Source organism: Esox lucius, chromosome 24, assembly GCF_011004845.1.
Source record: "Esox lucius isolate fEsoLuc1 chromosome 24, fEsoLuc1.pri, whole genome shotgun sequence".
NCBI lineage: Eukaryota > Metazoa > Chordata > Actinopteri > Esociformes > Esocidae > Esox > Esox lucius.
In genome coordinates, this window is record NC_047592.1 from 17581575 (window position 1) to 17606845 (window position 25271).

The window sequence follows — 25271 nt, forward strand, 5'->3', positions numbered from 1 at the left end:
CGGGCAGAGGTGATCTCTCTCGCGAGACTGAATAGGAGAGTAGTAAAATAAACGTGCAGTTCGGAAGCTCCGTGTGGATTCCAGTTATTCATATGTGAATATAGTTTAGCCAGTGAGCAAACCTAGTCAACCAATAAGCAAATATTACAAGAAGGACTTTAATATGAGATATTATATTAATATTATTCTCCTATACTTGGGTGAACAGGGAATACAAAGGCTAGTAAAATGATCAGATCATGACATTTTGGTCATTAAATTAACAAAATCAATATAAACAAAACTCACACATAGACCTACATAGTATAACGACATTTCCTGAAGTAATTCTATCAGTTCGTTTTTCTCTTTAAAGAAGCTAGCTCACAGCAAAGCTAGAGCTAACAACCAAGATGCGATTCATCATTTGCTAGCCAAGCATAGGCAAGAAGTTCATACGACACGTTATTCAGATATTCCATTATACACGACCATAGATGGGAAGTTCACACGACACGTTATTCAGACATTCCATTATGCACGACCATAGATGCAAAGTTCACACGACATGTTATTCAGATGTTCCATTATAAACGACCAGGGTTACTTTTTAAATGTAATCCATTACAGTTAGAGTTACCTGTCCACATTTGTAATCAGTAATGTAACTTTTAGATTACTCAAAATCAGTAATGTAATCTGATTACTTTGAATCACTTTCAGATTACTTTCATATTAAGAGGCATTAGAAAACAAATATGAATAGCCTATTACCAGTTGAACACGCTTTGCCGGATCAGTCAGTGTTAGAGTTTACATAGCTGGGAAAAAACGGTATTAACATTGTTGTATATAAAAATCAAGATATGCGCAGCTTTTCGCACGTACATTAATACAGTAGTCTGATGTTTGGCTCCACAGCACCAACAGGTCTACCTGTATGGACGGAGTTGAGATGATTGCATCAAATGTATATCATCATCCTTCAGCAGAGTGCTTCCCAACACAACTTTTCTTTTTAAATATTGTGATTAATTTCATATAATGTTTAATCTTGAAGGCAGCCCATGTTACAGCTATCTAACAAATAGTTGCCTAATCTTCAAAAACATTTACTGTCTGAGTTTTTCAGTGCAACTCTTCTGTGTTTTTTGGTGCATTTGACAAATAAACCTTGAAACTTGAACTGTATAATATATAACACTTTAACTAATATATAACACAATTGAGGTAGGCCAATGGCGAGAAAGATGCGTGGAGTACATAACTAAATCACCTTTAAATGAGTCGGCTGTTGTAGATACACACTGATTTTACCAATTAAACTAGCGCTTCATCAGTCACTAACTGCTTACGCGCGTCCACGTTTTCGCGCATGATGATCACCCCCAACTGAGGCGCTCAGTTGTTATTTTGGTTCAAATAACTACACTGCAAGTTGTGGTCAACAACTTGCAGTGTATCGATGTGGTGTCTATATTTTCGGGACGTTCACCTAATCTTGAGCTTCTTATGATTAGATGCCGGCCCTGTTTTCTCCCTCTGAGGTTTACGTTAGTCATTCTCACAGAAGTGGACCGCCCCGTCCAACAACACCGTGGTACTCGATGAGCTGTTTCAAGCTAGTGACCGACATGAGACTTTATATCTGGAGGCTGCCTTTATTGTATATGGTGATTTTAACAGCCCCAGAATAAGGAAAATACGACCGAAATATCATCAACACCTCATCTGGACAAATCATGTTTCACTCCATTTCCGCATGGATATAAGGCCATCCTCCATCCTGCTTTTGGCAAATCAGATCATGCCTTGATCCTGCAAAAAATAATAAAAGGACCTCAGTCACTCCAGACACAAACTGTTCTCCCTGTTATTTGTCAGGCAGAATGTACAGGAGCATGGCCAGGCCGTAAGGCTGTTGAACTCCCGAGCACCCCCTGCCCCTCGATTCCCTTGTTTATAAAATAGGCCATTACTCCCACTCACTTGATTATACAAGTGAGTCCATTACACTCACCCAGCCACCTTACACTTACCTGGGATCACTGCTGTTGATATTCTGGTTGGTGCTATTATGTACATTGTCGTTCATCTATTGCAGATGTAACACCTCATAAATGACCATGGAATCATTGCACTAGAGTACAGATGTTGGTATTACAATTGTTGGTACAGGCATTGCACCTATTGCCCATCTGACATTGCATCATTCATCATTTCATAATTTACTATTGCAAATTACTATATTATTTATTTTCTATTTTTTATTCTATTGTATTACTTATACCTGCACCGTTGAGGATTTTTTTGGAAACCAAATAGAAATGTTATAGAAATGTTATCAGAAATGTTAGATAAATAAACTTGATATTGAAAATCTGGTCTTTTAGTTATTTAGCCAGGCCTAATTTTTTTTTTTTCTCATCAGCACAGTATGCTTTGATCAGCATTGTTAGGTTAGCCAACTGCCAGGAAAGATTATATTTCAAAAGAGAATCTATTCTTTCAAGGTCAGACAGGGACAGAACTAGGCTTAAAGAAACCCTTATTGTACCAAACTAAATGATTGTCTAGAAACAATGGGGGAAGTGTGTGACAACAGATCATTTGGACAGAGACTACAACCCCATTTCAAATGGATACTGCGTAAAATGCAAAGAAACACAGGATACAATGATGTGCAAAACATTGAATCTCTGTAGTTAATAGTTTATATAGTTCAAATAGTACAAAGACAACACATCAAATGCTGAAACTGAGAAATTCTGTTTTTTGGAAAAATACATGCCCACTTTGAATATGATGCCAGCAACATGATTAAAAGAAGCTGGGACAGGGGCATGTTCACTGCTCTGTTTCATTTCTTCTTTTAACAATACTCTGTAAATGTTTGGGAACTGAGGAGATCCAGTTGCTGTCGTTTTTAAAGTGATTTTTTTTCTCATTCTTGCGTGATTTAGGATTTCAGCTGCTCAACAGTTCAGGGTGTCCTTGGTCATATCTTTTGTTTCATAAGGCACCAAATGTTTTTAATGGGTGACATGTCTTGACTGTTTTACTACAGAGACATGTTACTGTAATACATGCAGATTGTGGTTTGTCACTGTCTTGCAGAAATAAGCAAGGCATTCCCTGAAAAAGATGTTTAGATGGCAGCATAACCCAGCAAGCAACACGCCAGTGGCCCACCGGTGGCCCACTAGAGTTTTGCCGCTGCGGCCACCGAGCGTTTCTGCAAAGCGTTTGGCCAGCGGGCATCACAGTTCGGGCCGCCGGTGGGCCGCTTTCATGACAATGCCTTCTAACAATACCCTGATCAGCGGCTCACCAGCGGCCCGACGGCGGCTAGCCGCTTTTATGCAATAAACCCAGCGGGATGCCTCACGCCCCAATATTAGGTTTTATTTATAATAATCCTTTATAATCATTTTGGTCATATCACAATTGACAATGAACTGAATAAAATGTAAACAATTTATTTCAAACAGTGAAAGATGCATACCAAAAAAACATGCATTATACAGCAAACATACAAAATAAACAAATTGCAAATGAATTGAAATATAAATGTTACAAAATCAAATAATGCTAGAAAATGTGTCCAGTAACAGATAGTAAAATTACAGTATTTGAATGTGAAAGTACAAAATAAACATAATACAATACAAAATAAACAAGGGCTAGAATGGCAGTAATACACATAAGTATGACCTAGCAGCAATCAATAGTTATTGAATATCAGATACATCAGTGCAAAAAGCTTATGAATGGTGGCATAACACTACAACTACAGTCAGAATTAAGAACATTCACACAGAGCTAAAAATATATTGAGGATAATGCAATCATACACTCACCTAAAGGATTATTAGGAACACCATACTAATACTGTGTTTCACCCCCTTTTGCCTTCAGAACTGCCTTAATTCTACGTGGCATTGATTCAACAAGGTGCTGAAAGCATTCTTTAGAAATGTTGGCCCATATTGATAGGATAGCATCTTGCAGTTGATGAAGATGAGTGGTACCCGGTGGGGTCTTCTGCTGTTGTAGCCCATCCGCCTCAAGGTTGTGCGTGTTGTGGCTTCACAAATACTTTGCTGCATACCTCGGTTGTAACGAGTGGTTATTTCAGTCTAAGTTGCTCTTCTACCAGCTTGAATCAGTCGGCCCATTCCCCTTCTGACCTCTAGCATCAACAAGGCAATTTCGCCCCCACAGAACTGCCGCATACTGGATGTTTTTCCCTTTTCACACCATTCTTTGTAAACCCTAGAAATGGTTGTGCGTGAAAATCCCAGTAACTGAGCAGATTGTGAAATACTCAGACCGGCCCGTCTGGCACCAACAACCATGCCACGCTCAAAATTGCTTAAATCACCTTTCTTTCCCATTCTGACATTCAGTTTGGAGTTCAGGAGATGGTCTTGACCAGGACCACACCCCTAAATGCATTGAAGCAACTGCCATGTGATTGGTTGATTAGATAATTGCATTAATGAGAAATTGAACAGGTGTTCTTAATAATCCTTTAGGTGAGTGTATCTCTAGCCTGTACATCTGCCTACCATCTGGCTAAACATTGTGCAGATGCTCCTTCGATCCTGGCTTGCAACAACATTTGAACCGGCATGTGCACTGTGTGTACAACCACAGATTGAAACCTGACTATGGGTTCTGTTGTTGTTAACATACAATGCGTCGTCAGAACATGTTGTGTACACTGGTCAAATCCCTGTTAGACTGGAGATTTCTTCCTGCTGTAGTAAGCTATAGGCCATAGCTTACCTCCATTCAGAGTGTTGTCCACTGTGTCAACCTGAACATGGAAACGCTCTGATGGGTCAGGGAGGCCAAGGGCCGGTGCTGAACTCTGTTGGTGAAAGCCTCTTTATGCTCAGGTTGCCTGTCGAGAACATCTGGTGGTCTGGTCTTGCCCTTCATGAGACAGTAAAGAGGAGATGTGAATTCAGCACATTCAGGGATGAATTCTCACAGAAAAATAGCAGTGTCTAAAAACTTTTGCGATGCATTCAGGGTGTGTGGGCGGACAAGCAATCTGAGCCTTTGCCCTGTTCACCTTGAAGCCTGTGTCACCCATTGTCTGCAACACCTTGTCTACGACCTGCAGATGGTACTCGTACGAGCCACCTGTTGCAATAAATGTTGCTGTCCACATACTGCAACACCTCACCTGTATCTGTTATTGGCTTCAACAAGTCGGCTACCGCAAGGCTAAAAACACAAGGTGAGTTGTGCAAGCCCATTGGCAAGCATTGCCAGGTGAACTGGACTTTCGCGACTGTTCTGACTGGAATAGACCAGAAACCATTAGCAATAGCCAACACAGAAAACCAACAAGCATTTGCGACAATGGGTGTAATCTTAGGGAGCACCCTATTCAAATTCTGGTTATCCATTGTTATTCTCCATGACCGATCTGGATTTGGTATAGGATAGATAGAAGAATTAATGACAGAATTGCAACGCCTGACTAACCCATATTTCACCTGCGTTTGGACTTGTCAGCTTCTGCCTCTGGGTTGATTTTGTAATGTTTTTGAGTGAGCAATTCCCTCAAGTATAGTCTTCTGAGTACAAGTAGTTGTCATTCTAGAATTACCAATACCTGTTATGGTAATTTTTTCATCTGTCAAAGGTAACAGAAGATTTGTACAGGACACGGCTGCTCCTGTATCAATTAAGACTTCTGTTTCGCTGATCCCCCAAGCAGACCTTAACCTTTAACCTGTTACCACTCTGAACCAATGTTCCTAGTGACGCAATGGGGGTCACATATTCCTATTTTTGGCAATATTTGGCGATAAGATTAGTGAGGTCAGCTACAAAAGAGGGCTCATGATGATAGCTACCATTTGTCATTTGGGCAAATTGTTTTTGCATGGTGTTCCTAATAATCCTTTAGGTGAGTGTATAACCACTCAATGACACAATCCTACCTCACCTGCTTGGTGGGGGAGAGGGCCATCCACACACCTGTGAAACAGAACCAGAAGCTGTGGGGTCAGTCCTGGACCGAGAGCTTTTCGGGACCAGACGCGGGCATACATAGACTGTTCACGCCTCTGGGAGGATGGTCAGTTTCACACCGGCTGCGCGGTGTGGTGTCCTCCTCCTACTGTACGTGAGACCAGTCTGGAACGTTTGTTTATCTCCTTCCATGTCCACCCAAGAGGCAGAACTCATAGCGCTTCTTGAATCCATCAGGACTCATCCTGAACCATTATGTGTATAAACAGAGGCGCACTGCGCTATTTCCTCACTGCAGCAGGAAAAGCAGTTCAGCACCAAGGTGTCATCTCAATGATTTGGAATGACAATGGTCTCTTGGCAATGAAGGTCCAGGCTCATATCACCAAAAAAAAACTGAATTGCACGAGGAACACAATGGAGTTATGGACAAGCTGGCAAAGCAGGCGGCACACTCTGGGGAGACCTGGGGTGGCAAACTGTCATGTGACACACCCATGGATTTGAGAGAATTCCAGAAGGAGTTATGGGTATCTGAGGGGGAATTGGAGAATAAATTGAAACAGGATTCGTTAGTCGCAGTTGTACAGGGGATTGTCCCAAGTTCTGTGGTCCCAAGTTCTCTGCAGAAGCTCATCATAAAAATATATGATCAAGTTCAAAAGGTTTATTTGTCATCTGCAATAACAAGTTACGGCAATTAAATGCTTGTTTTTTTTACTTCTGACAGTGCAGTTAAAAGTTAAAAAGAAACAGTAATTATAATTAAAAAAAACAAGATAACACAATCAATCAGTAATAACACTATACAAAAACACACATCAATAATAATAACTATACAACTACACAAACGTAGTGCAATGTAAAAGTGACAGGTGTGTATGATTATAGTGGGAGATGTGCATGGACTATGGATGGAAGGGGATCCTGAGTTGAGCAGCATTATAGGCTGTGGAAAGAAACTGTCGTAGCCTGTAAGTTTTGGACAGAATACTCTTGTACCTTCTGCCTGACAGCAGCTTGGTTAACAGTCCGTGGCATGGGTGGCTGGGATCTGTAATGATCCGTTTGCACCTCCTCCTACACCTCTCTGTGTAGAGATCCTGCAGGGATGGCAGGTCAGACCTTGTAATACTCTCTGCTGTTTTTATCACCCTCTGAAGTGCTTTGTGGTTGAGGGCGGTGCAGCTGCCATACCAGGCGGTGACACGACCAGTCAGGATACTCTCGATAGGGCATCTGTAGAATTTGGTGAGACGAAATGCTCATGAGTCCTTTACTTAAGAGAAAACGACACATCTCGTGAAGCAGTTCTGTTGGTGGCCAGGCCTGGCCTCTGATGTTGAACACTTTTGCAGAACACGCTTGGTGTGGGCAACGGTGAACCAGGGGAGACCCGGACGTACAAGGCCCGGCAGACCAGCACCTCCGAGGGGTCCATGGGAGTCATTGCAAATTGATATATAGGGCCTCTTCAACCTGCAAAGAGCGGGGGCGGGGGGGTACTGTCTGGTTGTAGTCAACAGGTTTTCCAAGTGGGTGGAATGCATCCCCACAAAGAATAACTCTGCCCGCACCACGGGACGTGTGTTGGCAAACCAGATCATTCCCCTCTGGGGAGTGTCAAACCGCTGTGAATCAAACCGAGGTGGCCACTCCACTGGGCAAGTCATGAAGGATGTGTGCAAAATGTTAAACGACAAACTGAGGTTTCAAGTGCCGTACAGACCACAGGCAGCAGGTTTTGTGGAAAGGCAAAACCGCATTCTGAAAGAATCAATTGCCAAACAAACTGAGCAACAGAAAGGCCAGGGGACTCATGCTCTCCTCACAGTGTTGACAGTGATCAGGGCCGCGCACTCAAGGGATACAGGAATCAGCCTTTACGAGCTGATGACAGGAAGAAAAATGTGGCTTCTCATTGACTTGAGGTGTACCCAGCTGATCAGCTGACCTCTAAAGTTCGCAACACAACAGACTGCGTTGACAGAGATTCAGGACAGACTCAAGGTGCTAGATGCACAGGCTACACTGGGACAGCAAAAGTCAGACCAACCAAACGATGCCCTGTTCAGCCCAGAGGTTGAAACCAGATTCTCAGAAGGGGACATAATCACGGTGAGAGTGTTTGTAAAAGAAAATGTTTTCGCCAAGTTGCAGTCAACATACGTTTGCACCAAGATACGAGGTCAAGGCTGTTTGCAACAGCTACCTGGCCATCGATGCCAGAAAGAAACTCAAATGGTTCCAAATGATGCAAAGTAAACCAGTCCAAATTCAAATGGTATGACCAGACAGGTTGTTGGCTATAACTGTTGTGTGGTTATGTATGTGCTTTCTTAACAGGCTGGTGGCAGTTGTTCCCTGGACCCCGGAAACCAGAAAGGTGACGGGACCCACTTGCATCAAAGCGGAACAGCATGTAGAGCTTAACCACGCTCTAGGCTGCGGGAGATGGTTATGGAGATACCATGGGCCATACACAGAAGCACCTATTTCCGTTTATCCAAAACACATAGATACATGGTCCCTTGGGGTTATCTCAGGACCAAATTGTGCAACACGGATTTGCTGTAACAAAGGTTCCACTAATCCCGTCCGCATATAAAGGGGATTTTCATTCACACATAAATAGATTAACATTAATCCTGACATTCGTTTCCAGTACACTAGAACGGTCTGGTTCAAGTTACTGGATTACCCAGGAACACATATAGGCCTACTGAACATATTCTATTCAGTTAATAACAATGGCACGGATCCAGAGAAGTGTTACAACACAGTGGATCTGCAGCCGGCCACATGTCGGTGTAAGCATGTTGCTCCTCATAACAGGACACTTCATAACATTGTCATTGCATTGTATAACTTTCCCTACAGGGGATTTCTTCAGACAAAGACCATTTGTCTGAGCAATTTCATCGATCAGAAGGACAGAGACAAACTTCTATTGGACAATTTAAGTTTATTTATTTGCAAATAGAGAGACGCCTCAAATGCTTACAAACATAATCATCCGAGGAGTCTCTAACTTTTTTTTTTTTTTTTTTCTTTTACCTTTATTTAACCAGGAAAATACTCGTTGAGATTAAAAATCAATTTTTCAAGAGTGTCCTGGCCAAGACAGGCAGCAGTACAACCATACATACAACACAGAATACACAAGAACATAAAACAACTAAATTAGCAAATCCATCAACCACAAATCCTTAAAATATCATGCAGAACAACTACAGCCAGATGTGGCTTCTTCCAAGTCAATTAATATCCTCTTAAAAGCAACCAATGGGACAAGCTTTTTAAGTTTCAAATGTTTCCGTAACTTGTTCCATGCAGAGGGAGCAGAAAACTTAAACGCCTTTTTTCCCAGCTCAGTTCTAACATTTGGTACAGACAGAAGGAAAAGATCCTGGGAACGAAGATTGTAAGTCCCAATATTGTTTGCACTGATGTAGGTCAGAAGGTAGGATGGAAGAAGACCTCAAATAGCCTTATATATAAAAACATACCAGTGTTGAAGTCTCCGTGTTGATAGAGAAGAACATCCAACACGTTCATACAGTTCACAGTGGTGAGTGAGAACTTTAAGACCAGTGATGAACCTCAGAGCTCCATGGTATACAGTGTCCAGTGCATGTAAACTTTGAGACGAAGCATGCATATATAAAACATCACCATAGTCAAGAATAGACATAAAAGTACCAGCAACTAACCTCTTTTTACATTTGAATGAGAGACAGGATTTGATTCTAAAATAAAACCTTAGTTTAAGTTTTAATCTATTTGCCAGCTGCTGAATATGAGAAGTAAAAGAAAGAGATGAATCTATTAAAATACTGAGATATCTGTATTTAGAAACACATTCAATCTTCTTACCCTGCGAAGTGATGATCGAAGGCAGATTTTATTTGGATTTTGAATTTGAAAAAAGCATGAATTTGGTTTTTTCAGCATTTAAAACAAGTTTTAGATCATAAATGTTCTGTTTAAGCATATTAAAATCAAATTGTAATTGGGAGAGGGCCTGGACTGCTGTAGGTGCTGAGCAATACAGTACAGTGTCATCTGCATAAAAATGAAATTTTCCTTTGGATACGTTATGATTTATGGTGAAAAGCAGTGAACCCAGCACTGATCCCTGTGGCACATCTTTTGTTATACATTTAAAATTAATTGGCTGAAACAGTACCTAGCCAAACCATCTTCTATCTGGAATGTTATTCCTCAACTTGTTTTTTCACAACTTGGTGGCATTCATTTTCTCTTATTGTGTAATTATGATGTATCCAAACTCCCTATCTAACTCTCCAACTTTCATCGTCAGGTTCTCTTAGCATGGGCACTAATTTATAAACATAACTTTTCACCACAGAGATGTTTTATTTGGAACAATAAGAACATTTTATTCAAGAATAAGTCTCTATTTTATGACACTTGGTTCAGTAATGGTTTATTTTTGGTAGAGCAGTTGTTTAATAAACAAGGTCTTTTGTTCAGATATTCAGAATTTCTTTCAGAATACCACATACCAATAACCCCAAAAGAATTTCATACTGTAATGGGTGTTATTCCTTCTGGTTTATGTATGCTTTTTAAAAACTGTAAATACTCCTCCCCAGTATCTACTACATCCTTTCCTGAACGTTGTGATACTCCTGTGGGTCAAACTTGTTTTTCTCAGTTGAAAGCTAAAAACTATAAAATAAGATCTTTATTTCTTAAGAATGTGATATCCGTTCCTCCTGTTATTTCCTTTTGGAATAATCTGTTTGTTAAACTTAAGTTGAAAAATATCTGGCCTTTACAGCAGAAATTCTTTCTCACAAATAAAGTGAAAGAAATTTCATTTAAGCTCATACACAAGTTCTATCCTGCTAAGAAATGTATACAAAGATTTAAGTCGGATATTGAGCTAACATGCTCTTTTTGTTTGAAGTCTGATGAAACAGTGGTTCACTTATTTTGGTCATGTCACTACACTCAGAAGCTTTGGAATGATATTGATGCATTTGTTAAGTGTAAGATTTGGCCAGGCTTCTCAATACATATGAGAAACATTATATCTGGGTACTTTGACTCAGACCCCACAAAAGAAAATATCTGTTTTGTTATTAATTAATTATTTTCCTAAGCAGATTTTACATTCACAAATGTGATGTATACTTTCTTCTTTGTTATAATTTTTCTTTTTTAAATACTAAAAAAATACTAAAAATAAACAGAACTGCATGCGTCTTGCGGAAGAACATAACCGGCGCTACTTCTCTCCGTTTATGACTATGGACGAGTCACCCAGGTCTTGTGCAACTCCACAGCGGTTAGTCCGAAAATATACACTTATTATAGGTGTACCGTGATTCAGTATACTGACTCCAGTACTCACCGATATGGTTTCGGTATCGGAACAACTCTAGGTAAAAGGAAAGAAGTGTGAGACACAGCTTTGGAGTAACTAGTTGATTCACAACACTACATAACGGGTTCTCACTCTGCGTGTGTTTCACGCTGGATGACGGTCGTGCTGAGCGCGGTGCAGGTACAGAAGACAAGTAGAAGAGAAGAGGATGACACCATTTGCTAAGCGGGGATGTTTTCATTTTCATGCTTAACACATACACTTTAAACCACAAACTACGGAGTATGTTTTGGACATTATTTTTTTCTAAAACCGGATTGAAAGTCAGATAGGACATTTTTACTGTCTAAAAAAAATCTTTAATTGATCACTGACAAGAGACTCTAAAACCTTGACCAGGACAGACAATTTAGATATAGGTCTGTAGTTATTTAAGATAGCAGGGTCACCACATTTTAACAGGGGAATCACAAAAGCTGATTTCCAAATGGACGGAATGACATTTGTTTTCAAGCACCAATTAAAAATATTAGTTAAAGGCACGGAAATAGCATTTGTTGCTAACTTTAAAAAGTAAGGATCCAGTTTGTCAGGGCCTGCAGATTTTGTCGTGTCCAAATGTTTTAGGGCTTTATCTACGTCTGAAACAGTAATAGGACTAAAATACTGAGTAGAGGGTTCGGAAAAAACAGTCTCCACTGTAGGGGAACACTCATGTTGAGTATTTAGTGACTCAAATAAAAATCCTGAGGCTATGAAATGTTCATTGAAACAATCAAGAATTATGTTTTTATCAGTAATTTTTTGAGAGTCTATCACAACGCTTGAAGGAAGCTCCTGACCTTTATTGTTTTCTGATAATGATTTGATCGTTTTCCAACATTTTGATGGGTTATTCAGGTTATGAGTGGTTTGAGAAAGAAAGTGATCAGCTTTGGCTTTTCTAATTTTGAGAGTACATGCATTGCGCAGCTGCCTGAAAACCAGCCAGTCAGAGTTCTCATTAGATTTTCTGGCCTTTGCCCATGCCACATTCCGCTCATGGAGGATATTTGCTAAATCCAGAGAAAACCAAGCATTGTTTCAGCCTTTAACTCTGTATTTCTTTAGAGGAGTGTACTTATTAATTATATTTACAAAGCCTTCATGAAAGACGTTCCAGGCACTATAAACATCTGCACTGTTATACATTTTTTCCCAGTCAAAATTAGATAAATCATGAAGAAAATCTTATTCTGAGAAGTGCTTCATATTACGCTTGACTATAATACATGGTTTGGTTTTAGATATTTTAGTATTTCTAACTGTTGCTATGACACAGTGGTTACTGATGTCGTTTGCAAATATGGAAGCAGTTGAGTACTTATGAGGAACGTTAGTTAAAATTACATCAAATAGAGATGATTTTTCCGGGTTTTTAAAGTTTGGCCGTGTGGGACTGTCAACAATCTGAAAGAGATTTAGTGAATCACAATTAGCTCTAAAATCATCAGATATTGGCTGTAACCAATTCCAATTTAGGTCTCCGAAGGCTACTAATTCTTTAGAGTTAAAATCTGAAAGGAGTTGCATTAAGGAGGGCAGAGCACCCTTAACAGCTGAAGGAGTCCTGTAACAACCAATGACCGTTATACAAAGTGATTTAGAGATTTCAAGCTCCAATGCTAAAAATTCAAACTGTTTAACTAACGATATTGACCGCAATACATTAACATGATACTGGTTTTTGATGTACATTGCTACACCCCCACCTCTATTAGGGGGGTCAGTCCTAAAAACATTAGAACATTATATTGATTACTTTATCTGAAACCGATTTACTTAACCAGGTTTCAGACAAGACAATTACATCGGAATCTGTAGAGTGAGCCCAGATACACAACATGGCCATTTTAGGAACAAGACTGCGTACATTCAAGTGAAAGAAACCAAGACCTGACCTTTTTTTTTTAAAATCTGCCGGGGTGTTAAAGCCTATAGGGTGTCTGGGCCTGGGTTTGGCTGCACATTTCCAGTAGTAAACAGTAATAAAGCAATTAGACATTTTATCTTAACTGATTTCTTGTACGATTCATTGCTTCTACCATTAAAATGGGAGTCATCATGGAGCACACAAGAGACAGTGGTAAAGTTGTCACATAACGTCATGATACTAGACAAACAGACCAAGTCAACGGTGTCAGAAGGGAAGAATAGGCAACATGTGACATTAAGTGAACAGTCAAATGCACACGTGCCCTTATGTGATTTACACAATATTGGGAACACTGGACTGGAGTATCCATTCCAGTAATAGGTGTCCCCAGAGATAAATAAGGACAATGAAAAAATAAAACAAAGAGAGGCAAGGAGCAACCACTTCTTTCTCTCCATACCCGTAGTACCACTCAGACGTGTAAAGACAAAATATTACTTAAGAAATAAAACAAAAATAATAAAACAGTCCAGATCAGCAACGGAGAAGTCCAATATGGGTTATCCGTTTCTCTGCAGCGACCAATGATGTTACGTGTTGTCACTTGTAAACAGGAAGCCCAATGAGTGACGCAATGCTGCGGGTAAAAGAGTTTAATCAAAGCCAGCCGTCTCTAAAACATCAGGCTATATCTTAAAAACCAGCAGTAAGAACAAAGAAGCACTTTCCTTCATTGTAGGGAGATCAAGCCCATCAAACTCAGCGACACGTCTGCACTCGAGCTCCAGTAGATAAGTAGGCTACAGGCACCGACCAGTCAGCATGAAACAGATCCTCCAAAAACAGTGCAGTTCCAAGTAAATTTCCGTACCAGCTTGGTGGTCGTAACCACATGTTCAGACTGGGATTTTATGGATACCGTGTGTTTTCAGACTGCACTGCTATTAGCACAATGCCAGTACACTGAGGATGTCAGACACGACTTAAACTATACGGATTTGTGTCAAAAAACAACCATTGAGTATGACAGATACCGACTCTACATTATAGTTATATTGTACGAAAGCTCATAAAATGATCAATTTGTAATTTTCCCATAAACAAACAAATATTATTAATCACAGACAATCACAGACAGAGAGACAAGCTGCCATCTTGGATTTCGGGAGGGGAGGGGGTTTGTCAACCAGAACCTAATACATGAACAGTTCGTATTTATAGAGGAAAAAGGGGTGTGGCAAGATGCTGTCATAACTCAACCGAACACATTCCCTTTGTTCTATTACTACCTAGTCTACAAACAAGGGGCAAGCTGTCCTCCCCCACATGGGTAACCCCTTGAACTCTAAAGAGCTCTTACAGCATCTGGACAAACAATAGATGCCCTGATGAGTTATACAGATGCGCAGATTAAAGAGTAACCCTATAATCTGTCGATACCAGTTAATGATGCCCCCTAGGCAAATACCAGATCCCCCACTCCCACATTCCTTTCCTAATTTGAACTCAGGGGACTCAGTCCTTTAATCAGTGAGAATACATTGGTTAGAGAAATGTCCACAACCATAGGCGCCAATACCGTGGGTGCTCCGGGGCTCGAGCACCCACGGAAAACAGCGAGCACCCACGGAAAATAGCGAGCACCCACGAAAATACCGAGCACGAGCACCCACGTGTGCCAGACCACCAATCCGCCAGTAGGCTACATTCATTTAAAATTAAACTTGCCGTTGGTGATATGTAAAGTCTGTCACACTGTGATTGGTTATGTCGATGTTAGTGACAGCGACATAACCAGTCGCCTGCTCCGGGTGCTCCCTATCCACCAATCACAGCGTTTCTCAGATGAAAAAATGCCACTATCAAAAACTCTTAGCAGAAATTAGGGAGAAACTCCCAGAAACTATATGTGTAGTTTTTTTTTAATCGATATTTAGATAATAGCGCAAAACATTAATTTCCCACGAACTGATCGCGGTTAGGCCTACGTGTCAGTTAAACTTTTCATCTCCAATCCTGTATTTGTGATAAGTGGTACATGATAAGGGGTAACCTTCGTAAATCTGTCTACGATTAACCCTATAATCTGCTGCTACCAGTCAAGGATGCCCCCTTAGACAAATACCAGATCCCCCTCTCCTACATTCCTCTACTTATCTAAACATGGGAACTCAGTCCTTTAATCAGTAAGAATACATCAGTTTAAGAAATGTCCCTGACATTATCAGTAGCCCAACGAGCTTGAGTTAGATAGAATGAAGGGAATGAGTTGTATTGACATAAGACAGATGGGTAGCATCTGCATCTTACCACACCCCTTTGCCTCCCTTAAATACTGATGGTTGTCCTGTGTTAATTTAGAGATTATTCATTGTTACTTTGTAACCTGTGTATTCTCTTCTTGCAAGAATAAACTGTTTATTGTGCATTTGAGTTTTCCTCTGTCTTACCAACCATTTTTGTAAATTGTTTGGACTTTAGAAATTGCCATCACAATAATTACACACAGGTCTAAGCAACCAGACTTGGCATCCCTGAGTCATGGGTTCGTAACATTCTGTGTAGCCCCAGGAACACACGACTTATGGGTGCTTATGATAACTGATATAAGCACATACACATACATAAATCAAAGTGACCAAACTTGTCATCCCTGAGTTCTGGATTGCTAGACGATAAACTGTCTTCTGTACTTGACTGATGAGGAGCCTTGGGGATTCCCATAAGCCGTGAAAAACATGGCCTTTCAAATGTTTGCTTGTGACGAAAGACTAGCTACCTTTTCTAAGAACTTCCAGCATATTATCATCATTTATGATTGCTTATGTTTACAAACAACATGGAGTCAGATTATTAGATAATAAATGACCACGTAGGTCATAGATCCTCTTGCACTAATTTTCCTACCTGCCTCTCAATAACATTCTAAGGGGTAGCCAATTATCCCCTCGCTACACCATTACATAATGGTAAACTGCGTGGTTCAAACCCTAAAAGCATCCTGAATACCAGGGAAATACAAAAAGACTTAAAAAAAACATGAATTATGTGCCAAAATATATTATGCATTTTCACCCCATAAAGCAAATCCAGTTATAAGTAGTCATTCCTACTGTAATACCCTGTAATACTGTGGTCCAGTTACTATCAGTCATTACAGTTAATACTGCAATACCCTATTGCTTTCTAATAATCTATTACTTTTACCATTAATATATTAATGTTAATTTTAGATCATCAGGCTTATGTGTAAATACCCATTTAGTGTACAGCAGAAGTGTTGCTAGGCTCTCTGCTCATCGTCCTCACAGGAGGCCTGTGAACTGCTTTGAAAATCACAGTAATTCACAGGATGGAAAAATACTGTCTAGAGTAATGGTGTACTAGAACAGGATTAACTGATGCGAGGTAGGAGATAGAACTTGTACTCGGTTGTAGGATGTACTTTTTTTTTAACAGCAAAGAGGTCTAAACCAGTCTACAACAGCAAGATTTCCTCATCGTTATGATAATTTTGATTTATTTGGATTAACAAAATGAAGAGCTAAGAGACCACCAGCTGTATTCATCACAAGTGTGTGTGAAGCAAAATCTACACAGAGCATAGTGTGATTAATGCCAAAGGGAGGTGAATATCACCCGCATAAGTGAGAGCTCATTCACACAAACTCACTTCCAGAACAAGACTACACAATGAAAAACATTACTTAACAATAAAAACTGACACATCAATCCCAAAAAAGTAAACTAGTGACTTAAAACCACCCCCTTTAAGGACTGCACTCATTGGCCCTCATTTATCATTCTTGCGTAGAAACGGTGTTGGCGTAAGATTTTGCTTACACTCCTCTCACCGCCTGATTTATGAAGCTGTGCGTACCTTTAAAATCCAGATGTACGCAATACCTGCCCTTGTTAAATGCCGCGGCTGAAAACGATCGTCATTAGAATAACACGCCCCTATATATTCAAGTCTCCGCTTCCCCCACGCCCTCATTTTACGCCATGGACCATAGACTGTATAAATGGACACACCGAAGTCGGCAAAAAAGAGAAACTTCTCTGACGTGGAGATTGAGACGATCACCAGGGAGGTAGAAATAAATAAAATAGTTTCATTTGGCAGTTTAAAAAGCGGAATAAAAGATGATGTGATGTGGAGTACCATTCATTAACATTAATAATTGCATGACAATTTGTAATATTCGTCTTATTATTTCATGATATTTATTATTAATGACGTTTATTGTTATTAAGAAGAAGAATGTCGTTATTATTATTATTTCTATTATAAGAAGAATGTCATTTTTATTATTTTGTCTGTCTGAATTATATTTTGGTCATTAAAAGCCTTTTATTACTGAACCCAGTCCGTGCGCAACTGCCGGGCCGAACCCTGAAACGTCATGTAAAGCGCACAGGCTCGCATCTGAAGGAATACATATAAATCAAATGCTTTGGTAAAGTCACACAAATAAAACCTTGAAGTCCATGTTGCACAAAAATAAACACTGAAGTTTGTAATTATGTTGTTGCTTTTTTTCCAGTGGGTCATAATATATCATATCTTTTAGTTTGTCAGTGCGTTAGGATATTTTTTTTCTAACTCAAAACGTGCGTACACCACCTCCTGAGCTGGCGTAGGATTTGAGAGTGCCGTACGCCAACGTCCATATTGATAAATCTCAAAGTCACCGTGGTTTTGGGTGTACGCCAGGTGTACGCTGGAAATTTGGTGTACGCACATTTGATAAATGAGGGCCATTGTGTCACGTCACAGGGCATCGTTAGATACGCTGAAGCATTTCCAGAGCAGCGAACTGATACAGGATCAGATATACTGCGTCTCCCTGATGATTATGACATAAGCTTGGGTACTGCCATCAATTGCTGGAGCTGTGGTTAGGGCAAACTAACTTCTACACCTCAACCATGGAACCTCACGAAAGACCACGGTTTATCAATACTATGTGTTACACAAGATAGAATTTAGTTTGCCCTAACATTGCAAATAGGGTGTCACTGGGCACACAATCACATTTCTGCACAAGGTTTTTTTTTGCCTGGTCAGCAGGTAAAAAAAATCCAACTGTCTGCTGCCACCTTGAGGGCAATTGGGAAAACTTATGCTTAAAGTCTGTAAATATATATATTTTGTAAACCTTCCATATATTTTGTAAACCTTGGGCCAGATGTGTTTTATTGTTTATATAAACATGAGAACAATCCGATCCATCTCATTCCTCAGTTAGTGATAGCACTCCCATTTAGAATGTGAGGGGTTTTGATAATAAGGGACATACACTCACCTAAAGGATTATTAGGAACACCTGTTAAATTTATCATTAATGCAATTATCTAATCAACCAATCACATGGCAGTTGCTTCAATGCATTTAGGGGTGTGGTCCTGGTCAAGACCATCTCCTGAACTCCAAACTGAATGTCAGAATGGGAAAGAAAGGTGATTTAAGCAATTTTGAGCGTGGCATGGTTGTTGGTGCCAGACGGGCCGGTCTGAGTATTTCACAATCTGCTCAGTTACTGGGATTTTCACACACAACCATTTCTAGGGTTTACAAAGAATGGTGTGAAAAGGGAAAAACATCCAGTATGCGGCAGTCCTGTGGGCGAAAATGCCTTGTTGATGCTAGAGGTCAGAGGAGAATGGGCCGACTGATTCAAGCTGATGGAAGAGCAAGTTTGACTGAAATAACCACTTGTTACAACCGAGGTATGCAGCAAAGCTTTTGTGAAGCCACAACACGCACAACCTTGAGGCGGATGGGCTACAACAGTAGAAGACCCCACCGGTAACCATTCATCTCCACTACAAATAGGAAAAAGAGGCTACAATTTGCACAAGCTCACCAAAATTGGATGAGTCTCGATTTCTGTTGAGACATTCAGATGGTAGAGTCCGAATTTGGCGTAAACAGAATGAGAACATGGATCCATCATGCCTTGTTACCACTGTGCAGGCTGCTGGTGGTGGTGTAATGGTGCGGGGGATGTTTTCTTGGCACACTTTAGGCCCCTTAGTGCCAATTGGGCATCGTTTAAATGCCACAGCCTACCTGAGCATTGTTTCTGACCATGTCCATCCCTTTATGACCACCATGTACCCATCCTCTGATGGCTACTTCCAGCAGGATAATGCACCATGTCACAAAGCTTGAATCATTTCATATTGGTTTCTTAACAATGACAATGAGTTCACTGTACTGAAATGGCCCCCACAGTCACCAGATCTCAACCCTATAGAGCATGTTTGGGATGTGATGGAACGGGAGCTTCGTGCCCTGGATGTGCATCCCACAAATCTCCATCAACTGCAAGATGCTATCCTATCAATATGGGCCAACATTTCTAAAGAATGCTTTCAGCACCTTGTTGAATCAATGCCACGTAGAATTAAGGCAGTTCTGAAGGCGAAAGGGGGTCAAACACAGTATTAGCATGGTGTTCCTAATAATCCTTTAGGTGAGTGTATACCAGCACCTTCCTGACATAGGATTAGTTTTCCAAACATTGTGTACTACGTGTTCAGTACCTTCCTGACATAGGATTAGTTCTCCAAACGTTGTGCATCTCTCACGGGTCATTATAAAATCTATTTTAGAGGGACGACTGGCCAATTGTAATGGCTGGAATGGACCAAACACATGAGTATAATGGTACCAAACACATTGAAAACATGGGACCAATAACCATTGCTAGGACATTAGTTACATTTTCTGCTGGTAAGTGCAAAAACAGTGCAGATGATTTTCAGTTACAATGGCAGTGATGTAGCATGTAATTAAAGGCAACTAGCAGCACTTTAAGGGACAAACATGTTAGCCATTTTGGCCATTATACAAATGTGCGCTGCTATTAAACAGCCCTTGTGTTAACAGTACTGAGCATTTAGTGTGGTTAGAAAACTAGCAACGGAAATATCAATAGCTTTAGCGGGGCAAAGAGGTGGTTAATGACAGTGCCATTTTTTATGGTCGAGTTCAATCGGTCTTCATGGTATCTATGTGATGGGTATGACAGACAAGACTGCAAAATCAATGCGAGCAATGTGTTTCACTTCAAGACAAGTAGTTGACAAATAATGTGAAGGCTCGAAGATAGCGGTCTTGCTAGAAAAGAAAAAAGTATTCAATCCAAAACAGATTTACATGACAATGTTTTTTTTTTTTAAGTCAAAATCAGCTTTATTACTACAAAAGTTGTATGCTATATGGCATGTAGACATAAACCTGTGACACCTTGATTTTTATAAGTGACTCAATCCGATTGGTCAATTACACCGGCATTACAGTCCGCCTGTTCCAGCTAATGCTGACCTTTAAACAAGGCCCTATTACAAAAATAAACAAAGGATAACATCATCCAGGAATGCTCTTGGGAATTATGCTAAAGTAACGACCTGACAATCACTGCACTGACACCGCAAAACGTGTGGTGCTACAACATAACCTTTCCCCGGTGGGAACCATAAATCCAGCGCATTGGTCCAGCTGCCGGTGTCAAAGAAGCCCAGCAAGATGTCAAACACTGGAAGCAGAAAGAAGATGGAGGGACAAACAGACCAAGAGGGAGAGGGGAGCCATACAGTCTGAATCACACTTCAGGACATTGATAAATCCCCTGTCAGTAACCAATGTCTGCATTCTCCCACAGCTGGTACACATCTTATGAAAGTAACTACTGTACAAACAATGAAAAACATGATGTGGTAAATTTACTTCAGTTTAAATTCAGCCAAGTCTCGTGAAAATAGGGTAAAAAGGAAATAACATGCAGAGTGGATAAACACAATAGATCACTGAGGCAGCAAAGTAAACATGATTCCTTTCCAATGGAAGTGTTAACAGGCAAAGGTGTCCATGATGGTCAACACAGCACAGATGTGCTCAGCATCAAACAGTGTACTCTCATAGCAGCAAAGCCAAACAGATAAGACAGTCATTAAAATGTAAGTAATTTCCCACTGATCTCAAATCTTCAGCATTTACCTTAAATGCGGTCACCACAAATAGAACATTGCCTTTAAAAGACACACTGCCAACCAAATGGTACTGAATCCTGGCCTGTAACAATGGAATACTACTACCTATAATATAATTCCACATTACTCACCCTGGTTAATGGCTAGAACTTTGGAGTGGAAGTTCTTGTCGTTGGTTCTCTTCACCATGTATTCGTCAATAGGTAGCCGTGCTGTGCGCACCCTTAGCTCTTGGGCCCTCTGATAGCTCATTTTCTCCAGGTAGTAAGAGCAAAATCAATCAGAAACAGGGTTGGGGGTCAATACCATTTTAATTTCAGGAAGAAAAAGGTCAATCCATTATTTTCAATGTTTTTCAATTCAAAGTTTTGAATTTAATATAGAACTGACCTGACTGGGGGATCCCAGTGCATTTACAGTGTGTGTATTTGGAACTCGTTGAACAAAACTGCAAGTCTGAAGTAACCACAGCAAAGCTCTTACCTTCTTAATGCTTTCATCTACAAGACCACCAAGGACGTAGACATGGTCAGCATCCATGCTCTCCAAGGCTGAAACAGTCCAGCAGTAACAGGACCCATCAATAAAAGGCAAAGGAGCACACCCACCAAAGATGACAACTCTCATTTAGACCTACAACAAAGTCATGTAAGGGTTAAAAAGTAGGCCTCATTATGCAGCTACACCCGTGTTCCGTCCTTCCACCCAGCCTGCCTGCCAACCATTTACCGATTAAAAACGTTTACTTCAAATCGGACCTTCTTCGGCGTCGGGAGTGAGGTAGACGATGTCATCCGGCGAAAACAGGTCAAGACAGCTGTCCTTCGTCATGTCCATCTGAAGAAGACATACTGGCCAGTCAGTTTGCAGAAAACTATTTTATTCTCTCTTTTACAAACGACCACGTTAGGCACTCTTAAGAATAAGGCGATATGTGTGTGATAATCGGCATTAAAAGCCTAACAACGTCTGGAAGTGCTGACTGACAGCAGAACAAAGGACAATAGGTAAGATGTGATGCCCATTACTGATGGGACCCTCACACCCTGTCCACAACACCCTGTCTAGAACTAACTACTCCAAGGCATTGTGTTTGTGTGTGACTGTCTTAACGACCCATGGACCCTAAACCATAGGGAGGTTGGAACAAACAATGTCAGTTTCGGATTGGAGGATAATAGGGTTCGGCGATATGAACATTGACGGCCTCTTCTGGCATAAAATGTGTTTTAAATAATTGGAGAACATATAAAACCTTAGAAGATCAACATCATGGACTCACGCAAATGAAGACCTTCTTCCCTGACATTCGGGTTTTATGATTTCATTCATGGATCAAAAGTGGACAAAATCTAACATGGAACTCACCATGTAGTGCAAAAACCCATCGTTCACCCGGAGACATTCTGTGTACAGCTGGCTGTCCTCCCTCAGGTCTGTCAGAAACAGGTGAAACGGCCTGGGCGCCTTCCTGTTTGAACCGTACAGTCTCCTGATCTGACCAGCAAGTCGGCTTATCTCCTGAGAGGAAAATAAAAGTATTAAGGTTTTGGATTAGGAGTCGTACAGCATGTATGATTCTGAATCGTCAAAGGATTGCTAATAAGTTTTGAGTCATCTGGTTGAGACTTATTTCTGGTGAAATTATGGACACACCCACCTTGTGTGACATGCAGTCTGTCATGCTCAGATCGATACAGAGTTTTGGTCCCGCGGCTAGTGCTTTAGCCATGCGATCTCTGGTAATGGCTTTAATGACCCGCTTGCTGAGCTGACAGTTGTCCACCTCAGTGCCTGACAAAATTACAAAACAAAAAGCACATGTAGGTGTGTATAAATCATTAGACAAGATCAGTGGTAATAAGACAGATTACCTGATTTCTGATCACGATTAATCTTTCTTTTAATCTTTTCTTCTTTTCTTTTGCTCTTCTTTGCTGCCTGTTTGTACTCCCAATGTACTTGTTTTCTCCAGACATTCCTCTGCTCAGTTAAAAAACAGACAATCACAGAACTCCAAGACCATTGATCATCATCCCTGTAATGACTGATAAGATTCATGCATGGCCACAGGAAGGTGTTCTTTATCAGGGGTGCCAATAATGGTTGATAGCTTAGAGGAATTGAACAAATGTGGAACATGCCATGATGGACTATAGCCCTACTTCCCACAGCTATGGACATATGTGAAGTGAAACCAATTATTTGCCACATGACCAGAATGTTTGGCTGGATGCACTGGAAAGGTTTCTAGAAATTCCTGATTGTAGGTTGGATTTCATGTTTTTCAGCCATCACTGTCTGTACTTACAGAATACAGTGTATCTTCTCTGACAGCTCTACCGCCGCATTCACGAGCTTCAAGGTCTATGTGAAGCGTTTCAAACACTTCCGTAAGCATGGAATCGGTGTTTAGCTGCCTGGTTCCACGTTCCAACCCATCCTCAAAAGGGACTGAACACATGTCACCACTTGGTCCTATGTCAAAGCATGGACATTGACGTTACTACGCAGCCAAAGATGCCACTAACTCAGAATTCCCTAACACATGGCTCGAACAACACAATAAACGGTTGGCAGAAACTACAGCCCACAAATAGTAAGACTTCCTGCTCAAACATCGAGCCAACTCCTCCATACAAAACTGTTACACTAAGAAGCTATAATCATGTGTTAATAGGATTCCCGCACACAACAACTTAGATAAATTGATAATAATTACCTATAACATCAACACGCTTCCTATACTTTCTCTTACGTCAGAAAGCACGTCGTGCTGATCCTACCTTCATTTAATCTCGCGTTCAAAATAAAAGTCCCCATTTAAAATAATTAAAATAATTATTCTCTGTGTTTGTTGGCGGATCTCAAACAACTTTAAAGTTTCATACCGCCACCTATATTACCGGAGTGTTTAGCATCATGCCCTTATACAAAGTACAGAAACCTAAAACCTAACCTTATCTCCTAGCTCTACGTCCTAACTCTACCCTACCTATATTATGTTTCCTAACCCTGTATAATTAATGAAAATTAATTACAAGTTAAAGTAATACACAGTATAACTCTAAAAAGGTTAAAGTTACTAATCAAAAGCATGTGAACATAAAAATGAAGGAATTGCCTATTTTCTACCAGCAACTGAAGCAAACGTAAGCCAAGGGATGCACACACGGGCAGACATGTTACGTTCGAATAAAAACACATTTCACGCTTCATCAACATGACTAGTGGCAAAGTATTCAGTGTGAATGCGTTATAAGATACTATACAGGTGCTGGTCATAAAATTAGAATATCATCAAAAAGTTGATTTATTTCAGTAATTCCATTCAAAAAGTGAAACTTGTAAAATGTATATATTCATTCCACACAGACTGATATATTTCGAGTGTTTATTTCTTTTAATTGTGATGATTATAACTGACAACTAATGAAAATCCCAAATTCAGTATCTCCGAAAATTAGAATATTACTTAAGACCAATACAAAAAAAATATTTGTAGAAATGTTGGCCAACTGAAAAGTATGAACATGAAAAGTATGAACATGTACAGCACTCAATACTTAGTTGGGGCTCCTTTTGCCTGAATTACTGCACCAATGCGGCATGGCATGGAGTTGATCGGTCTGTGGCACTGCTCAGGTGTTATGAGAGCCCAGGTTGCTCTGATAGTGGCCTTCAGCTCTTCTGCATTGTTGGGACTGGCTTATCGCATCTTCCTCTTCCTCTAATATGCGAGTTTTCTGGCCAATTAAGAACAGGGATACCATTGTCCTGAAACCAGGTACTGGTAGCTTTGGCACTGTGCGCAGGTGCCAAGTCCTGTTGGAAAATGAAATCTGCATCTCCATGAAGTTGGTCAGCAGCAGGAAGCATGAAGTGCTCTAAAACCTCCTGGTAGACGGCTGCGTTGACCTTGGACCTCAGAAAACACAGTGGACCAACACCAACAGGCTCAATATTGAACCTATTCACAATATTCAAATTTCCTGAGATACTGAATTTGGGGTTTTCATTAGTTGT

At 40.4% G+C, this 25271-nt stretch overlaps 1 protein-coding gene across 5 annotated transcripts; it reads right to left on the reverse strand.

Moving 5' to 3' along the window:
* Positions 1-4458: 4458 nt before the first annotated feature.
* Positions 4459-24053, reverse strand: trmt10b (tRNA methyltransferase 10B). 5 transcript variants are annotated; one of them, XM_010898417.4, is made up of 9 exons: positions 23968-24037; positions 23557-23723; positions 23120-23228; positions 22906-23039; positions 22614-22766; positions 22004-22082; positions 21729-21796; positions 21377-21500; positions 19729-20791 (listed from the first exon to the last, which is right to left on the reverse strand). In XM_010898417.4, the coding sequence occupies exons 2-9, from the start codon at positions 23707-23709 to the stop codon at positions 20646-20648; spliced, it is 966 nt and encodes a 321-aa protein (XP_010896719.1). In that variant the 5' UTR covers positions 23710-23723; positions 23968-24037; the 3' UTR covers positions 19729-20645. The 5 variants fall into 5 exon arrangements, 4 of the variants coding, with proteins under 4 accessions (XP_010896721.2, XP_012987921.1, XP_010896719.1 ...); XR_829214.2 differs by lacking the exon at positions 23557-23723 and having other exon boundaries at positions 20704-20791; positions 21975-22082; positions 23968-24053; XM_010898419.3 differs by lacking the exons at positions 19729-20791; positions 23557-23723; positions 23968-24037 and adding an exon at positions 4459-4920 and having other exon boundaries at positions 23120-23550.
* Between the last annotated feature and the right edge of the window lie 1218 nt (positions 24054-25271).